Below are 26,048 nucleotides of genomic sequence, written 5' to 3' on the forward strand. Positions count from 1 at the left end.
TTTTCTATTTTCCGGATTTTGTTAATGACAGAGGGTCTCTTCTCCTCTCTCAAGCCCAGTGAGTCCTTTTTGGTGGCTATGAGGGAAAGCGAAACTGGACAGTGTACAGAATGCTGGACCAAGTATTCTTACACTTGTCTTTGACGTCGCTCTAATCTTACTGTGTAATATTGACCTTTTGATTCAATATAGCTGGTGTTTTCCTGTAGTACTGAATATGTCATGAAATAGTTGGAGTCTGTCTTCTAGAAGTGCTGTAAGGCCTCTTTGGCAGTTGCTGAGTGCTTTCAAAATACTTGGCTATGAGTTTTTAAAGGGTATAATGTGCCATTGAAACAAGTTGTTGCTTGTTATACTTGTTAATACCCACAAACAGTGCCTGTGCATCAGGAGAGGAGAACTGACCCTCAAGTTATAACCTTGGCAGTTCTTTCAGTAAGGCTCTGGACTGGATTTGTAAAGGTATTTAAGCATTATCCTAGTTAATATTTAAAGACCTAAAAGATTTATGCTGTGGAGACCAAATTTATTATTTTCATAACAGACCTAGGACTCTTAGTTCCTTTACATCTGCCGATTTAAAATATGCAAAGAAATGCTGAAATACCTTTGAACCATCTGGGCCAGTATTACTTGCTAAGCATTACATGCTCTTAAGAAAACAGTGTGTATCTATATTCAGCTGCCTTGTTAATCTTGGTATCTTTCTCTGTGCTAATTTTGGCATGTTTCTTCTCTGTTATTTGCGACTGCTGCCCGCATAGGACCTGCTAACTAACCCCTCTTCCTGTAAGCAGGTGAGTATTATTGTCTGCTTCCTGACCCTCTTGCCATGTGTGTAAGTAAAGGTGAAGTTCTGGACCATGTCATTATGGGGTCACAGCTCATACTACTCCTTCATACACCATTGCTCTCTGCTTTCTTCATGGGGAAAGTGTTACAAATAATTCTTTTAGCTGTCTTATCTCTGTGGTAGGAGATACTTCTTGTTTTTTCACTTGCTTGTTTCTCACTGCTGGTGCCTGTAGTCCCTTTTTTCTATAATCCCAAGAAAAAAAGGGAAAAAGAAGAATGTCAGTATGAACTCTTCCTTAACCAAAGTAATACTCTCTCAGAGGAGAACAAAAGGAGCTCTTAGGGAGCTGTCTCTCCTACTGTTCCCATTTGTGTTCTGTATGCTTTGGACAGTACTGAAGTCTTCAAATGCACTTACTAGCCACAGACTTTCTGATAAAGTAAATATTTCTTTGCATAGAACTGTGCACTTTGGCAGAAAGATTTGTGCCATCTGAGGAGCAGAAGAGTTCAAATGGACAGCTGAAACCCTCAGAAAGTTCAGCAAAATATTAAAATGGTGTTTAGATAGAGATATTGGATTATGCACGTGGCTTTAAACTGGCTACCTGTCAAGCAAAGTTCTTGACAACAATTTTGATAAGAGTGATGCTATCAGGAAAGGATTGTTCAGATATGATCATAAGTGTCTCTGGTGGTTTCAGAAGAAAGTAGTTCTCACTATTAGTGCTCAGGGAACTGTATTTGGAAAGCCACATGGGGAAGGCTAACATGGCTGTACATCAAAACAAGTCAATATGGTAGACATAGTTCTCTGAAGTACTCATAACTGCCAGAAGCTGGGGTGCTGCCATGGTATGAGTCTTCAGCTAACCAAAATCAAATTGTATTTGAAGCAGGGCACCAATGTGATGGACACATTCCACATGGATAGTCATTTCAGCACTGAAATTTTAGCTGAGTTTTGAATTTGGAACTATAATATCAGATCTGACATACTCTTTGAAGCCCATAACAGAGTAGTATCCCAGATGAGAAGTCAATATAGGATGATGGCATAACACTTAAGTCATCTTGTCTGTCAGATTGATGCCAGCTCCAACTGTTCATGTGTTCAGGGCTTGGGCTATCTCACAAAAGCTAGTCGCCACTGCCCCCTTGCTCCTCGTTCTTTTGTGTCTGAGAAAATACGGATAGTCCATGTGCAATCTGTTTTCCTTCAGCTAAGCTTGGAATCTGGCTTTGGTAAAACCTGAGGCTTCATCTGCTTTTGCTTACACATGGCTCCAAGTAGCTATAAATACCTCTCTCCTCAATATGAGTTGAAGAGGATATATTTTTAGATGAATTTACCCCTTATGACCAAGGAGTGGGCTGTGTCTGAATAGTTCAAGTTATTCATCTGTGTTGAACCCTGTGGGTTGGGGAATTGGAAATGGCATGGAGACTATTATATCAATTCCTGCTGGATGGCTTTAAGGAAAGCTGACTAAACCCTCACCTCACATACATAGCCAAAGGCTGAATTTATTTTTTTTTCCTATGGGATGAGTGCTGGTTGTCACTATGCAGGCATCCTTGTCTGCAAATATTAGCTAGTGAGGAACAATGAAGCTTTTAGACCAAGAGCACAGACCAGCAAGTGGTTTTCTTCCTTTCATATGGAACTGGCCATCTCCATATTCCCCTGTCTTCCTCCTCACAAATTTAGGAAAACTTTGAAATCTCTCATGCCAGATTATACTGGGGGCACTCCTCTTGTTGGTATTGTTAGTTATTCTCTCAGAAAAAATAAACTTACCCAATGCCAATTTTGCCTTTTTTGGAAACACTATTTGATATATTGAGTAACACTGCAATTTTCTTTCTGCCAAGCTAGATGCTTTGGGCACACCTAGAAGAATTAACTGAATTCATGTCTTCAGCTGGTGCATTGTACCTGCTTTAAAATGCCATTTTCTTTTGGTGGTGGCTCACTGCAGCACTTTTGGATGTGGCTGCATGAGTCCTTTGTATATCCAGGAGCAACACAGATTTGTCATAGCTGACTGTAACAATTACTGAAATGATAACTAGCAGTATGAAACTATGATTTACACTGAACTCTCAAATACTTGGGTGCCAAAATCTCTTTAGAGGTTAGTCATGCTGATGTAAGTAAGCCTTAAGTTGCAGAACCTTGAGTCCTGAGAGTGAATCCTGAGGGGCACCCATTCTGTGTGCTTGCCATGATCTGACATGTTCCCCTGAGTATTGGCTATTGACCACTCCCAGGGACAGGATGCTGGGGTAGATGGACCTTTTGATCTGACTCAGCGTGCTTGCTGAAGTAAAGGTCTGACTCAGCTTTCTAAAAAAGATGTCATGTTGCTTACTTCATGGGTGCATTCAAAGCTATATTATACTGGTAAATCTCAAAATCTCAAGGCCTGACAATATGGATGTCATGAAAAGGCATTTTTTTAAATGGTTCCTGCAGCAGTTAGCTGGGAAAATAAAAACTGGATGATCAGGCTGAGTATTCAAATATTTTATCTCTGCATGCTATGACAAATGTTCCAGACTGGATTTTCAAGTTTTTTCAAGTGATGAGTATGGCAGTGGGGATATACAGACAACTTTGGAAAAGGGTGATTTCTGTATGATTAAATGTATTCATTAGTTTTTAAAAGAGAAAGTAGTTTAAGTGTAGTTTTTTACCATTTAGTAAGATATACTTAGTAAGATAAATGCCATCATGCCCTACTGTTTGCATCTGTCATATAATATGGATTGGTCAGGTCCACTGGCAGCCAGAAGGGAATTTATTGGTTGTGCTGCAGCCTTTCAAGAATGCTGTGCAACCCCTGGAGGAGGCATCTGCTGAAGGATATGCTGTGACACCAGTGGGCTTCATCATAATGTGTTTGATTCTCCTACTTGTGCCCATTTTTCACATTAACATAATGTTTCACAATAACATAATTGTTGGTATACTGAGTCAAATAAGTCAGAATCAGGTCCAGTATTTAGGATCAAAGATGAGCTTATAGGTGTAAATGGATGATTTCTGTATTACTAATAACGCCCATGCTGTCTGCTTTTGTCTCCTTTTCTTATCGTGTGGGTGGATTTTTCTAGGTTGGGATGGATTTGTCCGTCACACTGAGATAAGTCTATCAGTCTTAACTGAGAAACATAATACTGATTGTCTTCCCTCCCTTTTGAAATACACGCAGAAAGAGATGGGCTCAACAGAAGACCTTTACCTCTCCACACGAAAGGTGAAAGAGCTCTCTGTGATTGATGGCCGGAGGGCCCAGAACTGTGTCATTCTCCTTTCCAAGTAAGTGTGCTAAGCCTGAGCTCACAGGGTATGCCATGATCAATGCAGAGGCAAGAGAGGATGAAATTAAACAAATGGATGTGTTTCTTTTCCCAACTAGACTTGCTGTTTAATACCTGCGGAGCCTCAAATAAAGCTCTCTTACAGTGCCATAAAAGCACGTTTCTCATACTTGTTAACTCATTATAATAAAAATATCCACACACACACATTTTGTCTGTAAAACAGGTGGGCATCAGCTTCTATCTGAAGATTTATCATCAGAAAGTGATCACTGCTCATTGGTAGATGAAAGCAGCTCTTTGGCAGTGCTTGCACTTCACTCCAAGTAATGTGTCCCCTATGTTCTATGTCTGTTTTTTTTTTTCTCTGTTCTGTATGTTTCTTTCTAAATATTGCTCTGACCATCTCTCTGGAATACAGCAGAGCTGAGTGTGATGTTCATATTTGACTTGTGGTGTGAACAGTGGTAAACACAGGCATTCATATTCAAGACCCTGAGATGAGTTCAGCTTTTTAGAGCATGGTGCTAATAACATCAAGGTTGTGGTTTAAATCTCTGTATGGGCCATTTACTAAAAAGTTGGACTCAATGATCCTTGTGGGTCCCTTCCAAATCAGAATATTCTGTGAAGAATTAAGTCTTCTATTTGTAAATTAGGTTTTTGAAGCCAAGAGTTTCCTTTGTGTATTCCTGCAATGACTAATGCATTCAAATGTAGTGACATCAGTGCCCTTTATATTTTTTCATGTCTTTCTACCAGCATGAGGGTTTGAGGTCTGTCACTATCAGATTTGTGCAGACACTGATCCAACTGAGAGAGTTGCCTTTCCTACCAGAGGAGGGACAGCAAGGCTGGAAACAAAACCTGGCAAAGCTGTGGCAGTACTGAGCAGCAAAGCTGTTTCATTGGGCAGTAGAAAATACAGGTTCATATGGATGTAAACAGTTGTCTGCTCTAGCAGACTAACAGTTAAAGCAAGGTTGCAGCCAGACCACCAGGACTGGAGTGAGTTCTTTCCCTTGCTTAGTGAAACCTGTGGAGGCTTTCATTATGCTACTTATGTGGCATTAGCCTGCATGTCAGCAGGACCCCCACCATCCAAACCTTCAGTGAGGAAAGGCTTACATTTCTCTCTCTGCAGCAGTTGCCAACACATGTCTTTGCTGGTGTTGGCAGCTGGCTGAGGCTGGGGCAGAGGCATGGGGAGGCATAAGGGCAACAGGATTTTCATGCTGTTAGACAGATCTACTGAATTGTGTCTGGGGTTCAGATTAACTCTGTAAGCAGGTGGAACATTTTCTAGATATGGTAACATCATGTGTTCAGTTGGCTGGCCGAGGAGGATCCAGGAAGGTGGTCCATAACTTGGTATGGCACTAGATATTTATTTGTAAAAATCTTCTGTTTCCAAAACAAAAACAATGTGGACAGCAGCAATGCATGTTTTTCAGCATTCACCTCCTCTGCTGTGCAAGTCTGGGCAATCTTACCTGAGAAGAATCCTCTCTATACAGAAAGAGAGAAAGGACAGTTTCTGTCTTTCTTTTTGCTGCCTCCAGCAAAAAGGTCATTGAAGCATGAACCTTGCACTTCAAGATACATGGCATGTGTTCACTCCAGGTGTGCCATGAAGTTAGTGCACCTTGAACTGCTAGTCTGGACTCAAACTAGAGGTGAAAAGCTGTATTTTGTGACTGTCAGCTTCTTCACTGGGAAATATCCTGCTATTATTGTTAGCAAGTCTAACATGGGAGATAGATATTTGAAGACTGAGGTGTCCCTGTGGAGCCTCTAAGTTTGCACTGTGCTCTGTTAACTGTGCTGCTGTGGTATTGGAAACACCACCTGCCTGGGCTATCCCACTGGCTTAGATAATTTAATATTTGTAACAGATAATGTTACACCCAGAGTATCAGAAATATTGTACAGGTTGGCCCAGGATTGGTATTCCTCCTCAAACTTCCCTCTTAAATGCAACTAGAAAAGCAAAAATCGTTGGGAACTAAAACAGCACCTTTACATTCTTGCCTCTCTTTTTACAGTTTGTCATTATATGGTTCTAATACTAAAGATGGGAATTGGGAGGAATGGCTGCAGACAATAGTTGAAAGGGCTTTATAATCTCTTTGCAAGCTTTTTCATTAGTCCCTATCTTCTTCCTTGAGGTTAGACCCTGAAGGAGAGACACTCCCAGCCAAATCATCCCTGCTTGCTGCCATACACTTGCTGCTCCTGCAGCACACCTCGCACACATGCATGGGGGTGTGCACACACATGCAATGAGAGGGGATTTAAAGCTGGTGACAAACAAAAGGAGTTTGTGCAACCCAGAGCTGCAGCCCCAGCTTTCAGGTTGTCACAGGATCTGCCAACAGCTGTTTCCAATTGACTCTTACTGTGCATATATCCCTGTAGTTTATTCCCCCTTTGTTTACACTAAACCGTTGTGTCCTTTAAAGTAAAATAGCTGCATGGGTTGGGTTTTCTTTCCCTCCCCTACTCAAATGTTTTTGTTTTACTAACACTGTGTTAGAAGGGGTCAGGCAGAGCTCATATTTCATATGGTCCAACAAGCCAAAACCTAGCAAGAATGAGAAATAGATGTCTCTTGCTTTCTTTTGCAGAGAGACTGCTGCATGGTAGGCTGAAAAGAGATGAAAATTGAATTGTTAGTGGATTTTTTCTGACATCTAACAAATTCATAAACCTTCCTCACCAATCTTATCTCTATTTCCATAAAAAGATATTTCTTTCAACTACTCGATAGCAGCACCTTTCAGTTTTCCTTCAGAGAAAAGATTAAAATTTCCTTGTTTAATAGAGTCTGATGGATCTAAAACAAAACTCTGTTCTACAGGCCATCATCAAAGGCTTAAAAAAGCATAAGATGAATTTATCTCACAGTACTTCCAGTAGGCCATAGTTCAACCAGGATATGCTTGTGGTGAGTTCAGGCACCCACGAGCTTCAAATTTAACTTTCTTAATGGTGTTTCAAACATATAGTTACTTTTGTCACACTGGAAATCTGCTATCTCTCATGAGTTTCCTAATGTCTTCAGTTTCCGCCAGGCTGGAGTTTTTTTGTCAGACATGTGTGGTCTGGAAGAGTCATCCCAGATCCCCATGTTTCCCTGATTTCACCTGGCAGCTGGAAATTTCTCTGACCTCTCTCACCATTATGGCTTCTCCCCGCCTGCATTACTTAAGTAATGGATAATATTTTCGCAGCTCTGTTCTTGTAGTGCCATTTCTTTAAAAAAGAATTTTTGCAGAATATGCCCAAGGTATGTGTTGTTTACTGTCTTGCTCTGTGAAATGCTCTGGAGAGAGCATGTTCTTTGAGACATCTTGCTTGGAAGAAGGCTGAATGTATACTTATGGACATTATTTTGCATGAATTCCAGCAAAAGAGTTATGTCAGTGTTCTTTTGAATAATGTGATGTGTTTGTTATTCCTGTGGCTCAGTTGAGTCAGCAGTAACCTTCTCAAGAGGCTGGAAACAGTAGAAGTGCTAGTGAAATGTCATAAGATCAGTAGTAGCAGAAGGCAGAATCTGACTACACAATAATAGTGTTAAGTGTGAACGTGACAGCAGACAGGTACTAGCAGGCAGCTTTACCAAGTGTTTGTGGCTTTGTCTATTCAAACATCAGTAAGGGAGACATAAAAAGGCTTGGGCAGAATTTCCACTGAGAGTATGAAAGAGATAAAGTATTTTTCTCACATCACTGTAGCTCCTCAGTGCTTTTAAACTCTTTTAATTGATACCTTAAGGGGACAAGCTATTCAGCCAATGTCAGTCCCTGTGTACCGGCTTTGCACTGCCCCAGTCCCTGTGTGCCTTTCTGCCACGTGACAATTCAGTGTTCACCCTTGTTTTAAGGTAAACTTGAAGCAATATGATATTCTGGGGTGCAGATCATATCTTGATACAGAAACAGCTGATTGGACTCAGCCTTCCTGTTCCTCAGTGGGTTGTATTGAAAAACATTGGGCAATAACCAGTGCCTGCTGGGTTCCTGGAGAGATTTTTCAGTTTAAATAAAGGTTCACAATAAATACCTTTACCTGCTATGCTCAGTATGATACTCCAGTGCAAACTGAACACATTAGTCAGTGCCATCCTGTCTGAGATCACAGCTAGGAACCTGAAGGTAGTGATAAAAGATGAACCACTGATGAATCAATATCTCATGGTAATTTGGGGATTCCCATATTTGGTCCTGCTTTGCTCCTCTTGGCTCAGAAGGATAGTCATTCCCAGATCCTTCTTGGAAGGTAATTGAGAGTATTTAAATGCAAAGTTGCTTGGTTACTCATGAGCTTTTGCTGAAGGAGAACAAGAAAATAAAAGCCTGCTTCTTTCTGTACTTGCCAGAATACTTTCACAGCGACTATCTGAAAAGGCAATGGTGGATTTTTTTTCCCCAACATGTTGATATAATGGTGTAAGATTTACCTGGCAAAATGTCCCAGCTGTTGTCCCACAAAGGTTAAAGTACTGCTGTCTTCACTGATGAGATGAGTGAGCAACTGAGATAAGAGGATGTGGAAAGAGCGGCTGCATCTTTCTGTCTTTTGGCTGAATATGCAGTTAGACCAGCCTGACTCCTGAATGCTGCTTTTGAGAGGAGGCCTTTATGGGGTAGTGACAATCGGTATTCCAAAAATGTAGATATTGAAAAGCCTGCAGCTTGGGAGTTGTACAGAGCCTTAGGAGAGCTCAGGAGTTAGAGAAGGCTTGTGTCTCAGTCACAAAACTCAGGAATGAACTAACTAGTAGCCTATGTGAAATAACTTGTGGAGATAGAGAATTCTGCAGTCAATAAAAGCTAAGATTTGGGTGAGGTGTACAAACTGGCCTTAGGACGTAGTTACTACTATTGGCATCTGTTGGGAGCACCACAGTTCAGTAGGAGTTATAAAATGTCCTTGCTACATGATGATCAGTCCTCTTCTCCAAGGTAAAAGGAACAATAGGTCTGTGATCCCTGTCATATGGGAGCTTAACATAGCTGCAACAAAACTCCCATTTCTCTGTTAGGGGGAAAATATGCTTCCTTTCAAAAGCTATGGAAGATCCAAGGAACGAGTCCATGAAGTAACTCACTTCTTCCTTGGAGGGGGAGATGGTTAATGAGTGACAAGCATTTTGCTTTGATTCATGGGAGGGAAAAAAGGAGGGGGGAGGTTACTGTGAGTTAAATCAATGGGTATATTTAAGGAGAAAAAATGAGCCAGCACTGGATGTCTGTAAGGGAAGTTGATGTGAAACTGCAACATGTCTCCCAGGCATGTTCCGAGTCAGGCTGCCGGCGTTCTCCAGGAGGACGAAACAATAAACCACTTGATGTCTGCAAGTGAAGCTGGTGTTAAATCAGTCGAGGTGTCCTGGGGAGATTAGTGATGAATTACTCTGCAGAGTCAATAGAGATTATTTATGACGCCAGAGGGGATAGAGGGAGGCAGGCTAAGTACCATATCAGAAGTTATTTGGTACTTGTTGAGCTTTAACATTGCTTGAAGATGACTCAAGCAGTTGGACTTCCATACACTGCCACCAGATGTACGGGTGAGGGAAGAAGGAGGGAGTATTCTCAGTAAAGATCCTTTTCCTTCCTCATCTGACCAGTGTAAGGCTCCTGTCGAACAAAAACAGGCAGTATCTGTGCTTTGAATGAATATGCTGCAGCTGAGGAAAGGGGCACTGTATTTTCTTCTGGTCGCATTTATTTCCTCCATCGCGATCCCAGGATATGTGATTTCAAGAAGTCTAAGGCAAAGGGAATACAACTTGAATTGTATGCTGTTCCAAATTGAGTTACCTCCAGAAGCTGGAGGAAGAATGCCTGGATCTGCAAAGCTTGTAAGAAAGTCATTGCAGCTTTCCAATAGATACCAAAATGTAGTTTCCATGGTGTAAATTTCTGGGCCGTAATTCCACTTTAATTTTGCTGTCTCTCTCATATGAGTTTTAGGCTCTGGGGGATGCCTCTTTTCAGTTTTAAATGGAAAGATTTTACGCATCTGCTTTAGGTTCTTCTTTAATCAGTTCACCTGTTTCTGTTTAAAAGCAGCACATCTGTTTCACATTACTGCTGGCCATCTTTAAGATCTGCTGCATGGCTGGGCATGAGTTTTGAAAATACGAGAAGAATCGCTTGATTAACAATTCTTTGGCCAGTTATTCAGACAGTTTTAAGTGGGAAGATCTGTGTTTTGTGTCATTGTTGCTTTTGAAAGGCATCCTGTCCCAGAAGAAGAACAAGCCCGTTTTGGAAGAGTAAGATTGTTCTGCTGTAAATCCTTCCATACTAGTAATGGTTGGTAATCTAGGATGCACACCTGCAGGCACCATGACCCTGTTACAGTCCTGTAAGTGACCAAGCTAAACTGCTTCTCGGCAGGCAACTGGCAAGCTGTCTGCTTTTCTCTACTATGGGCTAAACCATTCAAACCAGATGTTTTTCTGCTGGTGGCTGGCGGGGCACAGAATCATCCAAGAAATCAAAGTGTTTGTATAACTCTCTGTCCTTGGGGCTCTCAATTATTTTTGAGCAGAAGATGTTTTCAAGTGTATTTAGTGCTGATGAATTGCAGCAGAGGAGCTTGGAAACCTTGGCTTTCTGGACAGAACAGCAAGATCAGTGGTAATATGTGCAATATCGTTGTGCTGATGTACCTCAAACCTGTTTATTTGATCCTGTTTACTGCATCCCCAAAGAGACACAGAAGTACTTCCACTGTGTAATGGGCGATCAGTGAGTAAATACTCGAGTTATTTGCGTGGAAAGCACATGAAAAGCACTCTCATGCTTTTTAAATTCTGTGAAAGTAGCAACAAACCCCCTCCAACCTGATGTTAATGAGTTGCTTTATTTCATTCCTTTGCACAGACTGTGTGCCTGTGTTACAAATCTAATCTATAGACTGTAGATTCTGGAAAATGCAAAGGTGCTCTCTAAAGTAAAAATAATCAACAAAATGTTGCACTTTAAAAACTTCAGGCACTGAATTGTTTGGACATGTATGTATGCGTCTCCTAGGGACCAGGCCCACAGCCACCAGTGTTTGATCAGTTCAGGGTCACATAGCCATGGACTTTACAATTCACTATTTAAGCCAAAAGTAACCCTTCTATTTTCTGATTGAGGCTGTAGAGCTTTATGCAGAACCTCATGTACTGAAGTTTGTTTTTTTGATCTAGAGTCAAACTAATGACCTGAAGTAAAGTTTCCAACCTTTATAATTGTAAACCTTTTAATCCTTATAGCTTTTCTGGAAATTCAGCACTTTATGTTGCTTAGCTGGTATCAGTTTTCCCTCTTCGTGGAAAGGTGACATGATGACCAACTTGGAGCACAATAAAAGCAATTAGTTCAGAGATGTAATACTTACAAGATTTCAAACATCTGTTGATTCATATTTTAGTTTCCAGCTGTTGGTTATATTGGGCAATATTAAAATATTTAAAGTTTCTTAGATTTTGTAATATTTCCTGTCTGTAAAAATAAAGCTTTTTCTTTGCTTCTGCCTGGTTCCAAGAATATTCTATCCAAATGCCAATGGCAATGTGAAAATTCAACATGGAACTTAGCAGTGAAAATTAAAACATTTTGCCTTATGCATCAGCCTGTCTCTTGTTTAAATTTGCATTTTCTCTTTCTACTGTTAATTAGTATATTGATAGTAGAAGGCCCATGGAGATTGTAGACTTAACTCTTCAAATACTTCTTTTTACACTCTACTGTTTCAGTCCCAAACCAGATTTTTTTGTGGATAGCTTTTCCTTTATGGTTCACTTCAATATTCCTTACTCTCCTGAAATGACTGAGTATCATGAGCAGGGGTTGGTGCATTTCTTTGTTGAAATCTGCTCTGAGAACCACCAAGTTCATTTCAGGTATCCATCAAGCAACGTCTTGTTAATCACAAGTCTTGACTCCTCCTAATCTGCCCTGGATTTCAAGAGAAAACTTTGAGACTTTTCTTTATTGATTCTGTGTTCAGTTGTAGCTGATGACTCCTACTCATTGTACACAGATTGACAGGAGGAGGTGGTAAGGAGAGTGTAATCTTAATACCTCGAATAACATTAAAAAGCTCTTGTTTTCAGAGTTTGTTTCACGTTGGATGTGAAACATGGATATGCTGTCTGTTCCTCTGTCATCTGTCATTGCTGACAGAGTGAACTTACCTAGCACAGGAAGTTTTCTTGCAAGAAAGCCCCTTCTCAGTAAGGCGGTTTTCAGTCCCATTATTTTTTACTCTGGGAGGTGCTTTAATATTCATAAGTCAGGGTGGTACCTGAGCTCACAGTCAGAAGTCACATGGACATGAAGGGTTTTACTATAGCAGAAAAACTTAATGAGGGAGGTATCTGGTATGGGAGAACTTGGAAACACTCACTCTGTGAGGACTTGATTGTTATTAATCTCCATCTAATTTTTGATGTGTGTTTGATTAGCCGAAGAGGATAAAAATATATTATCCATAAAACCCCTGTCTTTAGAAGTGATTTGTTCTTACTGAATATTCTAGAATAGCAATTTCACAGCAAAGCTTGCTGGGGTTGTTTCATGCCTGTTCAGTGCAGCATTTCAGGCTTCCTACTTTCGGAACTGTCAGAGTCACTTAAACTTTGCACTAATGGTACAATGTTGATACTTTTGAAAGGTTGAAGCTGTCTAATGAAGAAATCAGACAAGCAATCTTGAAGATGGATGAACAAGAAGACCTAGCGAAAGATATGCTTGAGCAGGTGAGAAAGATTAAAGTCAGATGTAACTTACTTTTAGGTCCTTCTCTGCCTTTTCTCAAGTGGATGTATGTACTGGCACTGCTGATTTTTCTGCAGATTAGAACTTGGCCCTTCTTTTCCTTCATCCCCCTTTTTTACCTGCCTTTTCTATCAAGAAGAGCCAGGAACCAGGCTGTGTAGGTCAATGGTTAGAGCCAGGACTAGAAGTGATCTTGCAGGAACATTAGAAGGGCAGCCAGAGACTTCCATTCCCAGCACTTGGTTGACTGTACAACTTGTGAAGAAAAAACCCCACAATTACACTACCATTGCCCAGTTTCCATTTCTAGAAGGTGACAGATGATGCTTTGAACAAATAGACACGTGATAAAGTTCCTTAGGTGTGTGTAAAACATTATAATTATGAACTGTCTAATAAATGCGATTCCTTCTTTCTGTGCAGCCACAGTGTTTAATCATGCACAAAAAGCTTTTCCATTTTGGAAATTTATAGCCTACTTGTCATATTATCTGAATGACCAGAGCTGCTCCAGAAGTCACTGCAAGCTTCTGATGCTCCACACCTTTGAATATCACATATTTGTAGAGTGCAATAAAGTATTAACAAATGGTAAAAGGCAGAGTGCTTGATATGCCTTGTGGGCTGTTCTTGTGGGTGTGAGCTGAGGCTGTGTGCAGGGCAGTATTTATAACCATGCTAAAGCACAATTACCACCAGATATGTCAAAAATCTGTCAAAGTATGAGCTTTTAAGGTCAGCATATGAATAGCAGCCAGTGTCAGACATGTATCCAGTTGCTTGGTTATTGTTTATTGTTTCAGCAGTGTAGGACATACCCAAGAGAGATAGATGAGGCTTTGTGTGTACTCTACGATAGGCACTATGGGTACTTCACTCTGTTTGGGACACATCCTGCTCTTGTTTGCACCAATCTAAACTCCAAGTAGTGCTGTGGGAATCAAGTTCTCTCTGTACTTCCCCTTGGGTAAGTTGCAGTAGCAGCTTGGCCTTTAGGATTTTGAAATGGGAAATTCCCCATAGAATTAAAAATTAATCTTAATGGGGTCAGTGAAGGATAAAGACAGAACAGCAAGCGAAGGTTTAGAAGAGGTCAGTTTTGTAGACACAGCTGCACTTTTTTGAAGTTATGGTCACATGGCTGAGTCAATGTAATGCTCCCCAGTGGTAGCAGAGAAATCTGAGGGCTCTCTTTCCACCATGGTTTGTTTGTGCCCCTCTGTCCTTCTCTTATTTTCCTTGGATCTCACATCTCAGTGTTTGGTTTGTGTCTCTCACTCTAGCTACTGAAGTTCGTTCCTGAAAAGAGCGATACTGACCTGTTGGAGGAGCACAAACACGAAATCGAGCGCATGGCCCGGGCAGATCGTTTCCTCTTTGAAATGAGCAGGTCTGTTTGATATATTATGAGAGAGTGCATGCATGACTTCTGGGAAGCAGCTGTAATTGTTATTGAAAATGGATCATCTGGCACTTGGAGGGGAATGTGCAAGATTGTGGGCAAGCATTATACCCTGTGTTTGCCAGAAGCCTGTGAATATTACAAATATTTCTGTTCATGACACAAACTTTATTGACAAGAAGCACTCTCTGAGCATAAGGGCCTGTGCCCTGACAACAAACAGAAATCTGCCTCCTCTGCCTAACTTTGTTCACAAAAACGGGTGCAGATCCAAGTATCAGATGTAGTGTAGCCAGGGGTCAGGCTTTCATATAGATCCCTTTTTCTGTTAAGCTATCTCATCTTCTCATTCTCTGACCCTCTTTCTTGTTCCAGCTTTACTACACCCCTGATGAGGATTAACATTTTGTTCTGCTAATTGAGGTATAGCTGGCATCTCCCATGACTCTTATATTTTGAATGTAGTGGGAATTCTTCCAGCTCCTTTTCAGTTGAGAGCAAAACATGACTTGAGGTCCACCATTTTCATAACAAGCTTGATTATGTAGTGTTGTATGTTTGAACTATGTCCATAATCCCATGCCTTGGTTTTGTGGGACTGAACATCCAACCATTAGATTATGTGGTGACCATACTGGCTCTGGGCTTCAAGAATCCCAGCTCATTGTTGGCTTTCTTCTGCCCTTCTTGCAGGATTGACCACTATCAGCAGCGGCTGCAAGCATTATTCTTTAAGAAGAAGTTTCCAGAGAGGCTGGCAGAAGCAAAACCAAAAGTGGAAGGTATGGTTAATAAAGCTTTTGCTAAGAGTTGGGCAGAGGGGCAGGGAAGGTCAAGAGAGGCTTGTCTTCAAAGGAGATCTGTTACATGCATGCTATGTTTTTAGAGCCAGTGAGCCCAAGGCATGTCACATCCTAAGAAATTTGTTCTGTCTGACACTCTTCTTTCACCCATTGACTTAATAAAGTCACTTTCATGATTGTTACACTGTAAATATGACCTGACAAATATGACAGCATGCTGTCAGGCTGTGCTGAGCTGCCAAAAGCTTTCACAGCCTTTCTGTGCAGGTCAGCCTTCCCTTCTCACCCTCAAGTCCTTGCACCTTCCCTCTTCCAAGCGTACTTAGATACTTCAGGACACTGATAGTCTGGGAATGTGTAACCCAGAAGCAGGGGAGATGTATGGCTTCTGTACCACATCCACAGTTATTGCAAAGAAGTGAGTGTATTCTACTCTGCATTTTCAGAAGAGCCTTCTCTCAAACCTTCCCTCTGTTCTCACTGGCTGTGCTTTCAGAGTGTGAGGTAACAGGGGAACAGCCTTGGTCCTATGTTCAGAGGCACTTCGTACAAGTTCAATGTAGTGCATTTTCCTTCCAGTTATCCTCATTCTGGGGGTGTGTGGGTGCAGGAAGGACAGTAGACAGACACTACTGCAGCGTTTGCTGTGCAAATCGTATTCAGGGTATTTCAAATTATGGGCCCAACCATGTTAAAAACAGCCACTGTGCAATAACTTGCTCTTTTTTACCTCTCTGTTCAAGCCATTCTTCTGGCATCCAAAGAACTCATCCGAAGCAAGCGTTTGAGGCAACTCTTGGAGGTAGTTCTTGCCTTTGGGAATTACATGAACAAGGGCCAAAGGGGAAGTGCTTATGGCTTCAAAGTCTCCAGCCTGAACAAAATTGCAGACACCAAATCCAGCATAGACAGGTAGGGTAAAAGGCCATAAATATGTCAGTCACTATGCTGCTGCATCTCTCAGCATAGCAGTGAAAATGGGTTTTTGTTTGGTTTTTTGCTCTGTAGACAATTGAAAATAATGTCTTGTTATTAGTAGTGCTTTCCACTCTTAAAGATTCTTCAGAAATTAAGACCAGCTATTAATACAGCAACCAAATTTTGCTATTTCTCTGGATAATGCATGTCTTATGTTGTAGTGTGTTTCTGCAACCTTATGCATAGATGACAAAATGTATTTCAAAAAACTGAAATAAGTTTGGGGAGCAGGAGGATTTCTATGGAATTTGCTCTTTCTACCAAAGTTTTACGGCCATGGTTTTGCAAAAAAAGAAAACACACACACACAAAAATCTGAGAACAGTTTTACATCTCCTGTGAAACATGGCATGCTCCTGATGCAGGAACTTTCACAAACTTTTTCTCCATGTACACCACTAATGAAACCACAAGGCATAACTCTTGTTATGAGATTGATCCTGGTTGTAACTAGGGCAGATAAGGAAAACAGCTGGTTTGGGAATGTGGAGAACACTGTTTATTGACATGGACTGCACATCTTTATAGTCACTCTATGTTTTGCCCCATATCCCCATATTGGTTCTGGAAATTAATCCAGCTGAGACTGGGCAGAGAATATGACTTTTGGACTCCAGCAGCACTAAGGTTTTCCTTGGAGATCTCTTATGCAGGGTCTTACTAACTTGCACCTTCCTTGAATTTTAAGACCTGCTGAGACCATAGTTGTGGTTAAATTACTTTAGGCTGTGACGGAATGAGTGATGGCAGTAAAATATCATAAGAAATCCATCCCTACCTAATAGAGTTTGAACTAACAGAGTACTGTTCTGACTACCAAAATGTCATTTTCTGTATTCCAAGGCTAACACTTGTACAGCTAATGTTGAACTCTTTTTTGCCTTAATGTAGTTTGGCTTGTTTTTTCCATGTATTAAATGTCCTGTGCAGATTCTGTTCTCTCACCAGCTCCCAGGCTCCAATCTGTGCAAAGCAGTGGCCATGTGCTATCTTCCCTGTCACTTAACCACATAACACCCACCTAAAGCAGCTGTTATGGCTGTCTGTTCTCTTTACAGAGATGCAGAATTCCTTGTTTACTTTACAAATTTCTGCAAAACTTCTGCTGCATCCCTCATACATCTCAATTCTATCTGCTCCTACTTGGGCTGCCATTGTTTTTGTGTTGGTGAGCCTGACCATTACACATAAGCTCAGCTGTTTCATTACTGCAGTAGTTTTCTTAGCAGTTTTTCCAATCTTCGGGAACTTTTTTCTCGTCTTAGTCAACTCTCAGGGCTTTTCCCCCACATTGCCTCTGAGGACAGCTTGCTTCTCCCTTAAAAGTTAATGTTCCTTTAGTACTATTAGTTGTTTATTCTCTGAAGTATCTGGTGAAAAATATTATACTGTGTTATGCAATTTTATTTTCTATTACACCATCTACACAGATGGATGGAAGCATGCTGATGTTTCCAGAATAAATTACGATACAGTATATTGCTTGAGGTTTTAGGAAGGGTGGTTCATAAGCAACTAATACATTTCAATCCTCTGTACTTTTGTTTCAGTAGCACAGCTGCTAACTGCTGATACATTGTTTATTTTGTTCAAACAAGCACAGTTCCTACCTAAATATTTTTCACTGATTTGTCACAATTCTTTTATCGTCCTTTCCTTCTCGTGACCATCTTGCTTCTCATTTCTACTTTCTGTTTTTGTTTTCTTTAGGAACATTACACTCTTGCACTACTTAATTATGATCTTTGAAAAGAATTATCCAGATATCCTAGATATCCAATCTGAGTTGCAGCATCTTCCAGAAGCAGCAAAAGTCAAGTAAGTCCAGTGTTCTTACTGCTCAGAGCTGGAGTTCCCAGCAATTTTTTTTAACTTAGTTATCATATTTTTTTTTTCATTTCTGTCTTCTAAACCCATGGCCAGCCTTACAGTTGTAATGCCTTTGTTGCAGATAACTGAATTGATAGCTTTACTCAGATATGCCTGTATTTACTTTATTTCTGAATCAGACATTCTAACTAGGCTGGCTGTTGTTTGTAATTCACTCACCATATTCTGTGGTTGTTCATCTAAGTGTGCTATTTTTTCTGGGTAATTGTAGGCTTGTTTCTAAGATAGGGTCAATTAGGCACAGAGGCTACAGTAAATCTTTTTCAGGAAGATTGTTCAAACTTTTGCACAAATAAGTCTGGAGCAGAAATATGGAAAGCATCATACTTTCTGCAAAAAAGCCAATTTCTGGAAGTGTTTGTGAAAAATGAATACAGAAGCCATCCCTCAAAATACTAACTTTTTAAATCTCTTTCCAAAGAACTGCTTAAAAGACATTATGCATATTATTTACCCAGACATGACCCAGTGTGTAAGGAACTAGTCCAAGTAATGAAAGACAAGTGAAAAATGAATGTATTTTCACACTTGCAAGGCATTTATAAAAGCCTTAGTGGTGTTTTTGAGATATAAGCTACTACTCCTCAAATGTTTGGAGGGGATGCCTGCTGACTCACAAGTAGGTACTCACTAGTTATCTGGAAATCAAAAACTTATTTTGCTCATAAGTCCTAGAAAAAAGCCCAACTCATGTTTATATATGATGAGCAGAAATTCAGTGTAACATTTGTTACACTAGGGAAGCATGTATGAACATTAACAGTACATTTCTATGCTCAGTTACAGTGTAAGCTGGCCCAGACTGCCATATGGTAGAAGTGCAGATGGAAAAAACAATGTTTGGACTGTGAAGGAGAAAAAGAAAAATCACATGTGAATGTTCTGCTAATGGGATTTAGTAGTTATGTGGTGTAAGAATCATATGTAAAACTAATCTGAGCCTCCAGTGATGTGTGTGCTGAAGCTGTGCTCCTTACTTGTGTGTCAGCTGATCACTGCAGGCTGGCCATGTGGCAAACGCTCCTGGTTGAAGGGTCAGGCTCAGCTTGCAAGGCAGATGTTCTGAGGGCAAGCCCCCCTTTCCTTCCCTTCCCAGGAAAATCCCAGTCTCCAGTGTGACCACAGACAAGCAGGGTCTGCCTCATCTTACATCTCATACAAAAAGTAGCACAGAGCATCAACAGATGCCCTTCCCCTCGTTTGGAGTCATCTGGCGTGGCTGGTGCCAGAGGCCGGATACCAGACGTGATGGGCCAGTGGTCTGTGCTGCTGCACAGTTCCTGTGCCCCCGTGTAACACTGCTCTTTTTGTTTTGTCTGCTCTGTGTCTGTCTCCTGTGCAGCCTGGTAGAGCTGGAGAAGGAAGTCAACAACATAAAGACTGGATTGAAAGCTGTTGAAACTGTAAGTATCTGAAGGTTTCCAAAGTGCCACACTTACAATATCTCTCTCAGAATCAGGGGCACTATATATTTTATGATAAGATAAAGTGGGCTTTCTTTTTTCATTCCTTTCCATTCCATTCCAGAATGCATTAACCAAGAAAAAACAAATAAAAGCTTCTCATGTGGAGCTCCTGCTGATGATCTTAGCAGAGTTAAGGCTAATGAAAAGCTTGTTTGATCTCAACCTGGAAAGTAAAAGGACAGTTTGACAAATGGCATGGACTGAAAGAAGAAGTAAAATTCATGCTCTTTCTTACTGAGGGATGGATGGCTGCTGAGCAAGTGTTTCACATGGCTCTTGGAGTAGTAGTAAGCAGGTAGTGCTCTGTTATATGCAACCCTAACCTCTATCTTAAGCACTTCTTGGGAAGGCAAAGGGAAGGATAGAAACTAGTTAAAGATGAAGCAGCTGAGCTGACAAGCAAAGCAACAATGGTGGGGTTTTTCCTGCTACTAATGAAAGTTGTTAGAAATTGCATTGGGTGATTTCTGTGCAAGGATTACCTATTGTCAAGGGACTAACACAGGACCCTCCAGTCCTTCTCATTCCCCATGAGACAAGACAGTGATGAGTTCATTTTTCTTTCACATGACCTGAATTTGCTTTTGCCTCTGGGGTAGAGGAAGGTATCTTTGTCCTGTCAGCAGCTCCCAGGCTGGCTGTTGCCAGCACTTCATGGTGTAATTAACCAATGATCCTCCCGTGGAAAAAAAACCCACCAAAATTCCCAACTTTATTTCTGGATTTTTGGGGTAAGGGAGAATAAGCAATGAGAATAAATTCTGCTCCATACATGGAGTAGAGTGTTTGGGAATTAAAAGCACCTGTAAAGGGAAGGCTGACATGGAGTTCATGACATGAAGAGAGGCCCAGTTTTTGGCTGGGACAGACAATCCCCCTCCCCTCTTTGAAATGTGAGCAGCTAATTCTGTTTTGCTTTCTTTCATCAGATTATTTGTCCTTTTGCCTTGACAGCTGATTTTTCTTCACTTTATTGTACATAGGTTCCATGGGCAACCTCTCCTTCCCATACAATCACCATCTTCCTGCCTCAGTCTTCTTCCTGCCATAGTATTTTTCTTCTGAGGCTGCCAGCACCTCCCAGTCTGCTTGCTCAGTTTGTGGTTTTCTGGCGTGTAAAAAGCAGCACTATAGCAACAATAGAAGATCACTGTCAGGTGGAAGGGGGAGGAGGGGAAGGTGTGATTCTTGATTCTATTCCAGTGTGTTCTCACCACAGCCTTGGCTCCAGTGACTGGTGTTTCTTCAAGGCCCCTTAAGAATAGAAAGCTAAAAATAGTTTCACAGTCAGATGTTCTTAAAGGTACTATGAACCATTTGGCTTCCTGGATTTGCAGCTCACTTCTTTGTGAAAAGAAGATACATTAATTTTCAAGACATTCATGCAGCTGTTGCCTTTGTGCAGGATGCTTCCAGAAGGACAGATAAGTAATGGAAGGGAATTTTGTCAGCAGAGCCCTTCTCTCACACAGCAAGGAGATCATAACCATAACCATAACTTGAGAAATGACTACCATGGCTGAATCATTTCATCCTTCTAGAGAACCAGCAGCCCAGCCCACCAGGGCCTGTTCCAGCCTCTGTTGTCCTACTATGATTAGTAGAGACCATTTCTAGAAGATACAGAGGAATTTGTTATTCTGTGTGTTGCTTTCTGGCTGATTACATAGTCATACTGGTTACTTGTGTGGGTTTGAAGGATTTTTGCATTTTGAGATAATTATTCTGCAGGGAAGAACTGAATTTGAAATTCAAGAGCCGACCACCTAATCTTAATTTTACTTTGAAAAACACTGCTCTCCAGTAACAGTCCCAAAGGCCATAGCTTTCAACAGTGAGTAAAATGACAGAATTGTACTACTCACCTGCCAGAGAAAGGGAGAAGGAGAGAGTGGAGCAACTTTCAGCTAAAATAAGCCTCAAAATTAGAATGGAAGAGAGTGGCTGAAAAAAATATGCATAATTCTTAGAAGCATGTGAAGTGACATTTCCTGTATTTGTAAAGTTCATTTCAAAGTGATTGTAGCATAGACAAAATTCACTGCAAAGTGATGTACTGAACAATGCTCCCAGGACTGTCCCTTGTGATGTGTTAGGAAAACCAGTGGAGAACAGAATGTAATACAAAGCAGGGGAAGTAGCACTTCTTTATTGTGGGCTTTCTCTGGCTACCTCCTCATTGCTTTTCCTTCCCTTTTTGTGATTTGTGGTCTTTCCTTGTGGTGGTTACATTCTCTTTCCAACTCACACCAGACCAAAAGATATATCATGTCAGATTTTAGATAGTTGACAGCCAAAGTAATTCTTGGCATTCAGCAGCACTGTGTGGAGCAAATCCCAAGATGTTTCTCAGTATAGATGCTTATAAACCTACTCAGAGATGCTTATAAACCTACCCATTTGGCTCTGTGAACTACTATTTTGACGACCAGTCACAGAGAGCACCCAACAAGCAAAGAGCTAGAGTTGCAGCCTGCACAAAAATATTTATTTCCAAAGGGAACAGTGGGTCAGATCGTAACTTGACCTGCTGCTTCATGCTGCTTTCCCTACAGAGAAACTCAGGCTTTATCATTCCCACTGATTATTCAGCTGAGAATAAAGATGAGGCCCAGATTGCAGTTTCATTGTCCCCATGAGACTGTCAACAGCACACAAGCCAAGCACAGGCATGGGAGACATCCAGTCTCACTATAAATTAGTCAGTTTGAGGAGCTCTGTAGCTCTCTCCCTGTTTCAAGCATGATGATTAAAGTAAGGGAAGAGATAGCTATGGGTAATCTTGGCTTAAAACAAAAATACTTGAGCCAAAAACAAAGAATCCTGTGATCAAATTTTTTTGTTTTTGTAGGTAGCAGACAAATAGAACTTTGTTTCCTATGGTTTTATATATTCTTTTTTCTTTTACCATGGCTCTTAGCACAATAGCTCCAGTTTATAACTCTGTCACTTTTATGACATCCAAGCTAATGCTTAGCAGGGTGTTAACAAATGCCACACCTGGCATCTGTCTACTCATCCTTCAGTGGGAAAACCAAATTTGATGTCCTGTTGCTGTTCACCTGCTGCTTTTCAGAGAAATAAAGAGGAGATCTAGAGCACGTTTTCCCAAGTATACAGCATTTTGATTGACCATGGGAAGAGATGATGGAGCAAAACTGTATTAAAATCCTAAAGCCACTTGCTACACAGAACTCTTTATCATTTGTCATTTTACATAGGAAGAAAACCTGCAGCACTACATGTAGTTGGTGCTTACATTATAGTTACTTTAGAATGTTGATGACTTTCTTGGGAGTGGTTGTTGTATTGACGATAAGTGAAACTGTAGCCAGGACCTTCCTTCATCCCAAGGTGACCTCCCCTCTCTGGCGTAAAAACTTTTGACTTAATGAAAAAGTGGTTTCTAAGTTAGAGCTCTGGATGAATATGGGAGCAGAGCATGTCTGCAGTGAGTGAAACAGATGGACTTTCCTGATTCCTTCCTCATCACTGAGGAATCTTTGACACTTGCCTGTCTCTGTCTCTTACTTCTCTCCAGGAACTGGATTATCAGAAGAGACGCATGCGAGAATCAGGGGACAGGTTTGTTCCCGTGATGAGCGATTTCATCACTGTGGCCAGTTTCAGCTTCTCAGAGTTAGAAGACCTTCTCAACGAGGCTAGAGACAAGGTAAGAATTCCTTCCTAAGTGATTAGAGTTTCACCACCTCAGTCAAAAGCCTGAATTAAAATGTAAACAGTGATTTGAGGTGCTGGGGCTGCAGTGAAAACTTAATAGACACTGAAAATTGTTTAGGCTGAAGTTTCTTATTTTTTCTAATGTGGCCTATTTCCATTTAGAACATATTTTAGGATTTAAAGAAGGATCAGTGCTCTTACCCACTTCTTTCTAATCTTCCTTAACATTATTCTTGTGTGGCATAGAATTGCAATAGCAGTATCCATAACAGGATACCACACCTTGGCAAGGTGTGGAAGGGAATGCCTTTTAAGCCATTGCTGAAAAAGGAGTCCTTTCTTAGTGATGGTGACTTCATATCTTTTTACCTTCTCCTTCTGATTGCAGTCCACTTTGCTCATTCAGCAGGGGACATCTGTGCTTTCTCACTTTCCTTTAAAAAGGTACCTGGTAGTCTGGTGTCCTGGTTTCAGCTGGGATATAGTTAATTTTCTTCTTAGTGGCTGGTACAACTGCTACACCAGCTATGCTTGATTCTTTTCCACTTTTCTGTTACTGTGTGTGTTGCAGTACAAAGATAGAAATCCCAAATGTGTGGTTTGTCTGAAGTTCTTGGATTCTTCTTACACACCCAGAACCATGTTGTTCTTCAAGTGCTGCTACAATCATTTTGTCCTTTCACTGTCTTACATCTCCATTTCCAGATTAGTACAGCTAAGGAGGTGCTTGTTCTTTGCTGATGTCTGGAGTCGGGCACTAATCCTTCTGTCTCTCAGATAAATGAAGAAAAATTTATATGAAAAAATCATAAGCATATGAAAATGTTTAGAGAAGAGCAAGTTTTAAAGTAAATTATATGTAATGGCAAATCTGCCCTTGTTGGCTGGCATCTTAAAAATGCTTGGCTATATGAAGCAAATGTGCTATTTCTTTTGGATTTAATTGTTTCCACTCTGGTGTCCGTCCTTTTAGTGTTAAAGGACCTATTGCATTACTAATGAAAGCTGTGCTGTTGGATTGGTATGCCTTAGATTTTGAAAATATAGGCTGAGGATCTTGACAATAAGACTCCTCATTTGTTCAGTTCCTCTGCAGTAGTGTTATTTTGTGATTCAAAAATGTTTCCTTACTGTGGAGATAAACTTGGAAATAGTGACTTGCAGGTGCAAACGCAGGAGCCACCAGCTGTCAGTGGGGGCCACCCTGGCAAATACCAGTGGAGCAGGAACTATTGCAACACTCAGAGGGCAAACCTGGGCAGTCTAACACCACTAAGGCTGTAAAAAAATTCTGGGGAGAATAACATGAATAATTTTTTCATAGTATCATAGAATGGTTTGGATTGGAAGGGACCTTAAAGATCATCTAGTTCCAGCCTCCTCCCCCAGCCATGGGCAGGGATACATCTCACTAGACTAGGTTGCTCAGAGCCCTCTCAGGCCTGGCCCTGAACAATTTTTCACTGTTGTCATGTTGCTCAAGAAAATTCGAACTACTTCCAGTATAATAATGTTCACACCATACTAGCTTTCTAAGGACACACACAAAAAATTTACATTCTGTGACTCCACTAAATTTACTGAGAAAAACTTTTTTTTTTTTTTTTTCTATGGTTTGGGAGCTTCTGTATTATGGCTGGGTAAATTCTTCAACTTCATTATAGTTGGGCACACATTTCTGAAAGGATATTCACTCTGTCCATAGCTTAGGCTGCACAGTTTTGGTTAGGTGTTAAAGATGGTGGTGCTCCTTTTTTTTGGCACACCAGAACAAAAACCCAATGCAGATTTTTTGTAAGTTCAGCTGGGGGTTAAAAACCAGCAAGTGGTACATGTCCAGCACAGCAATGCAACTTTCCTTGATCAGACACTTGCAGGAAAAATGCCATTCTTTTGCTTTAAAAATAACCAGAGAAAACTCCCTGCAGACAGACCACTATGTCTGGAAGTTGTTGCACGCTTTTTTAGACATAGCCAACATAAAGCACTCAACATAAAGGGATGTTTTATTTTAATGACTATAACATGCTTAGGAAATGTTACTCTACCTTCTCCTCACACACCCTTGCTATGTTTGAACACACACCATTCCAACTTTTTCTCAACCTATGGCTTTGGTTCTTCCACTGGCAAAGAGCTGCTTTTGGATTCCAGTAAGGGAACTGTCTGTCCTTACCAGTGTTGAGCTATTTCTCATGTTTGCTTCATATTATTTTGGCCCTCTCTTCTTCCTCTTTTTTCCTCTTTTCTTTCTTAAAAAAAAAAAAAAAAAAAAAAAAAAAAGGAAAAAGCTGGAAATTTTCAACAAACCAGATGTGCTTTGCAAAGCTTATAATATCTTCCAACCTCAATGGGCTCTCTGTGCTTGTTGGATCACAAGCTTTTTTCTTACCATGGAAACATAATGGGACTAGCCAATTAAAGGAAGAGAAGGACCAAGACATCTGATTATCCTGTTCTTTTTTTGATTTCTCAAAGCAAATTGAGCAAAAAAGATAGTGGGGCAGGGAGGACTTTGAGAAATAACCAAATGAGCCTAGGAAGAACTGGTCTGACTCACAGATTTATTAATAATAATGAAGCCCTAGTTTTAACAGCTGGAGTTGGGTATCCTAAATATAGATGTGGCTAATTGATTACCATGAGTTAATCAGACCCATGTTTCCTCAGCTGGGACTTAAAACAATATAAATTATCTTTTCAAACTGGGGAAGTTTTTATATTTTTTTAAACTTTTTCAATATTAGCAGAAGTAATTTCTTTAGTTATGGAAACAATCCATTACCAAGGTGTGGTGCTGACCTTCTCAGCAGACAGTATTTTTCACAATCCCATGCAGTACCTTTTTGGCCTTTTTGCTTAAACAGAACCATTCAAAGTCAGTGGCCATGAGAAGGAAGTGATATTTTAAATTTAAAGG

At 40.6% G+C, this 26,048-nt stretch overlaps 1 protein-coding gene across 2 annotated transcripts in view; it reads left to right on the top strand.

Annotated features, from left to right (window-relative positions):
* Positions 1-26,048, top strand: part of DAAM2 (dishevelled associated activator of morphogenesis 2) — a 175,436-nt gene that overhangs the window by 136,433 nt on the left and 12,955 nt on the right. The window contains exons 16-24 of one of the 2 annotated variants that reach the window (XM_083856555.1): positions 765-797; positions 4,014-4,120; positions 12,805-12,889; positions 14,192-14,298; positions 15,004-15,092; positions 15,857-16,025; positions 17,802-17,909; positions 19,324-19,384; positions 22,989-23,120. In XM_083856555.1, coding sequence (XP_083712681.1) covers positions 765-797; positions 4,014-4,120; positions 12,805-12,889; positions 14,192-14,298; positions 15,004-15,092; positions 15,857-16,025; positions 17,802-17,909; positions 19,324-19,384; positions 22,989-23,120 — 891 coding nt within the window. The remainder of the gene's footprint in view (positions 1-764; positions 798-4,013; positions 4,121-12,804; positions 12,890-14,191; positions 14,299-15,003; positions 15,093-15,856; positions 16,026-17,801; positions 17,910-19,323; positions 19,385-22,988; positions 23,121-26,048) is intronic. The other variant, XM_083856554.1, reaches the window with a different exon arrangement.

Source organism: Zosterops lateralis, assembly GCF_965231275.1.
Source record: "Zosterops lateralis genome assembly, chromosome: 3".
Classification (NCBI taxonomy): Eukaryota; Metazoa; Chordata; class Aves; order Passeriformes; family Zosteropidae; genus Zosterops; species Zosterops lateralis.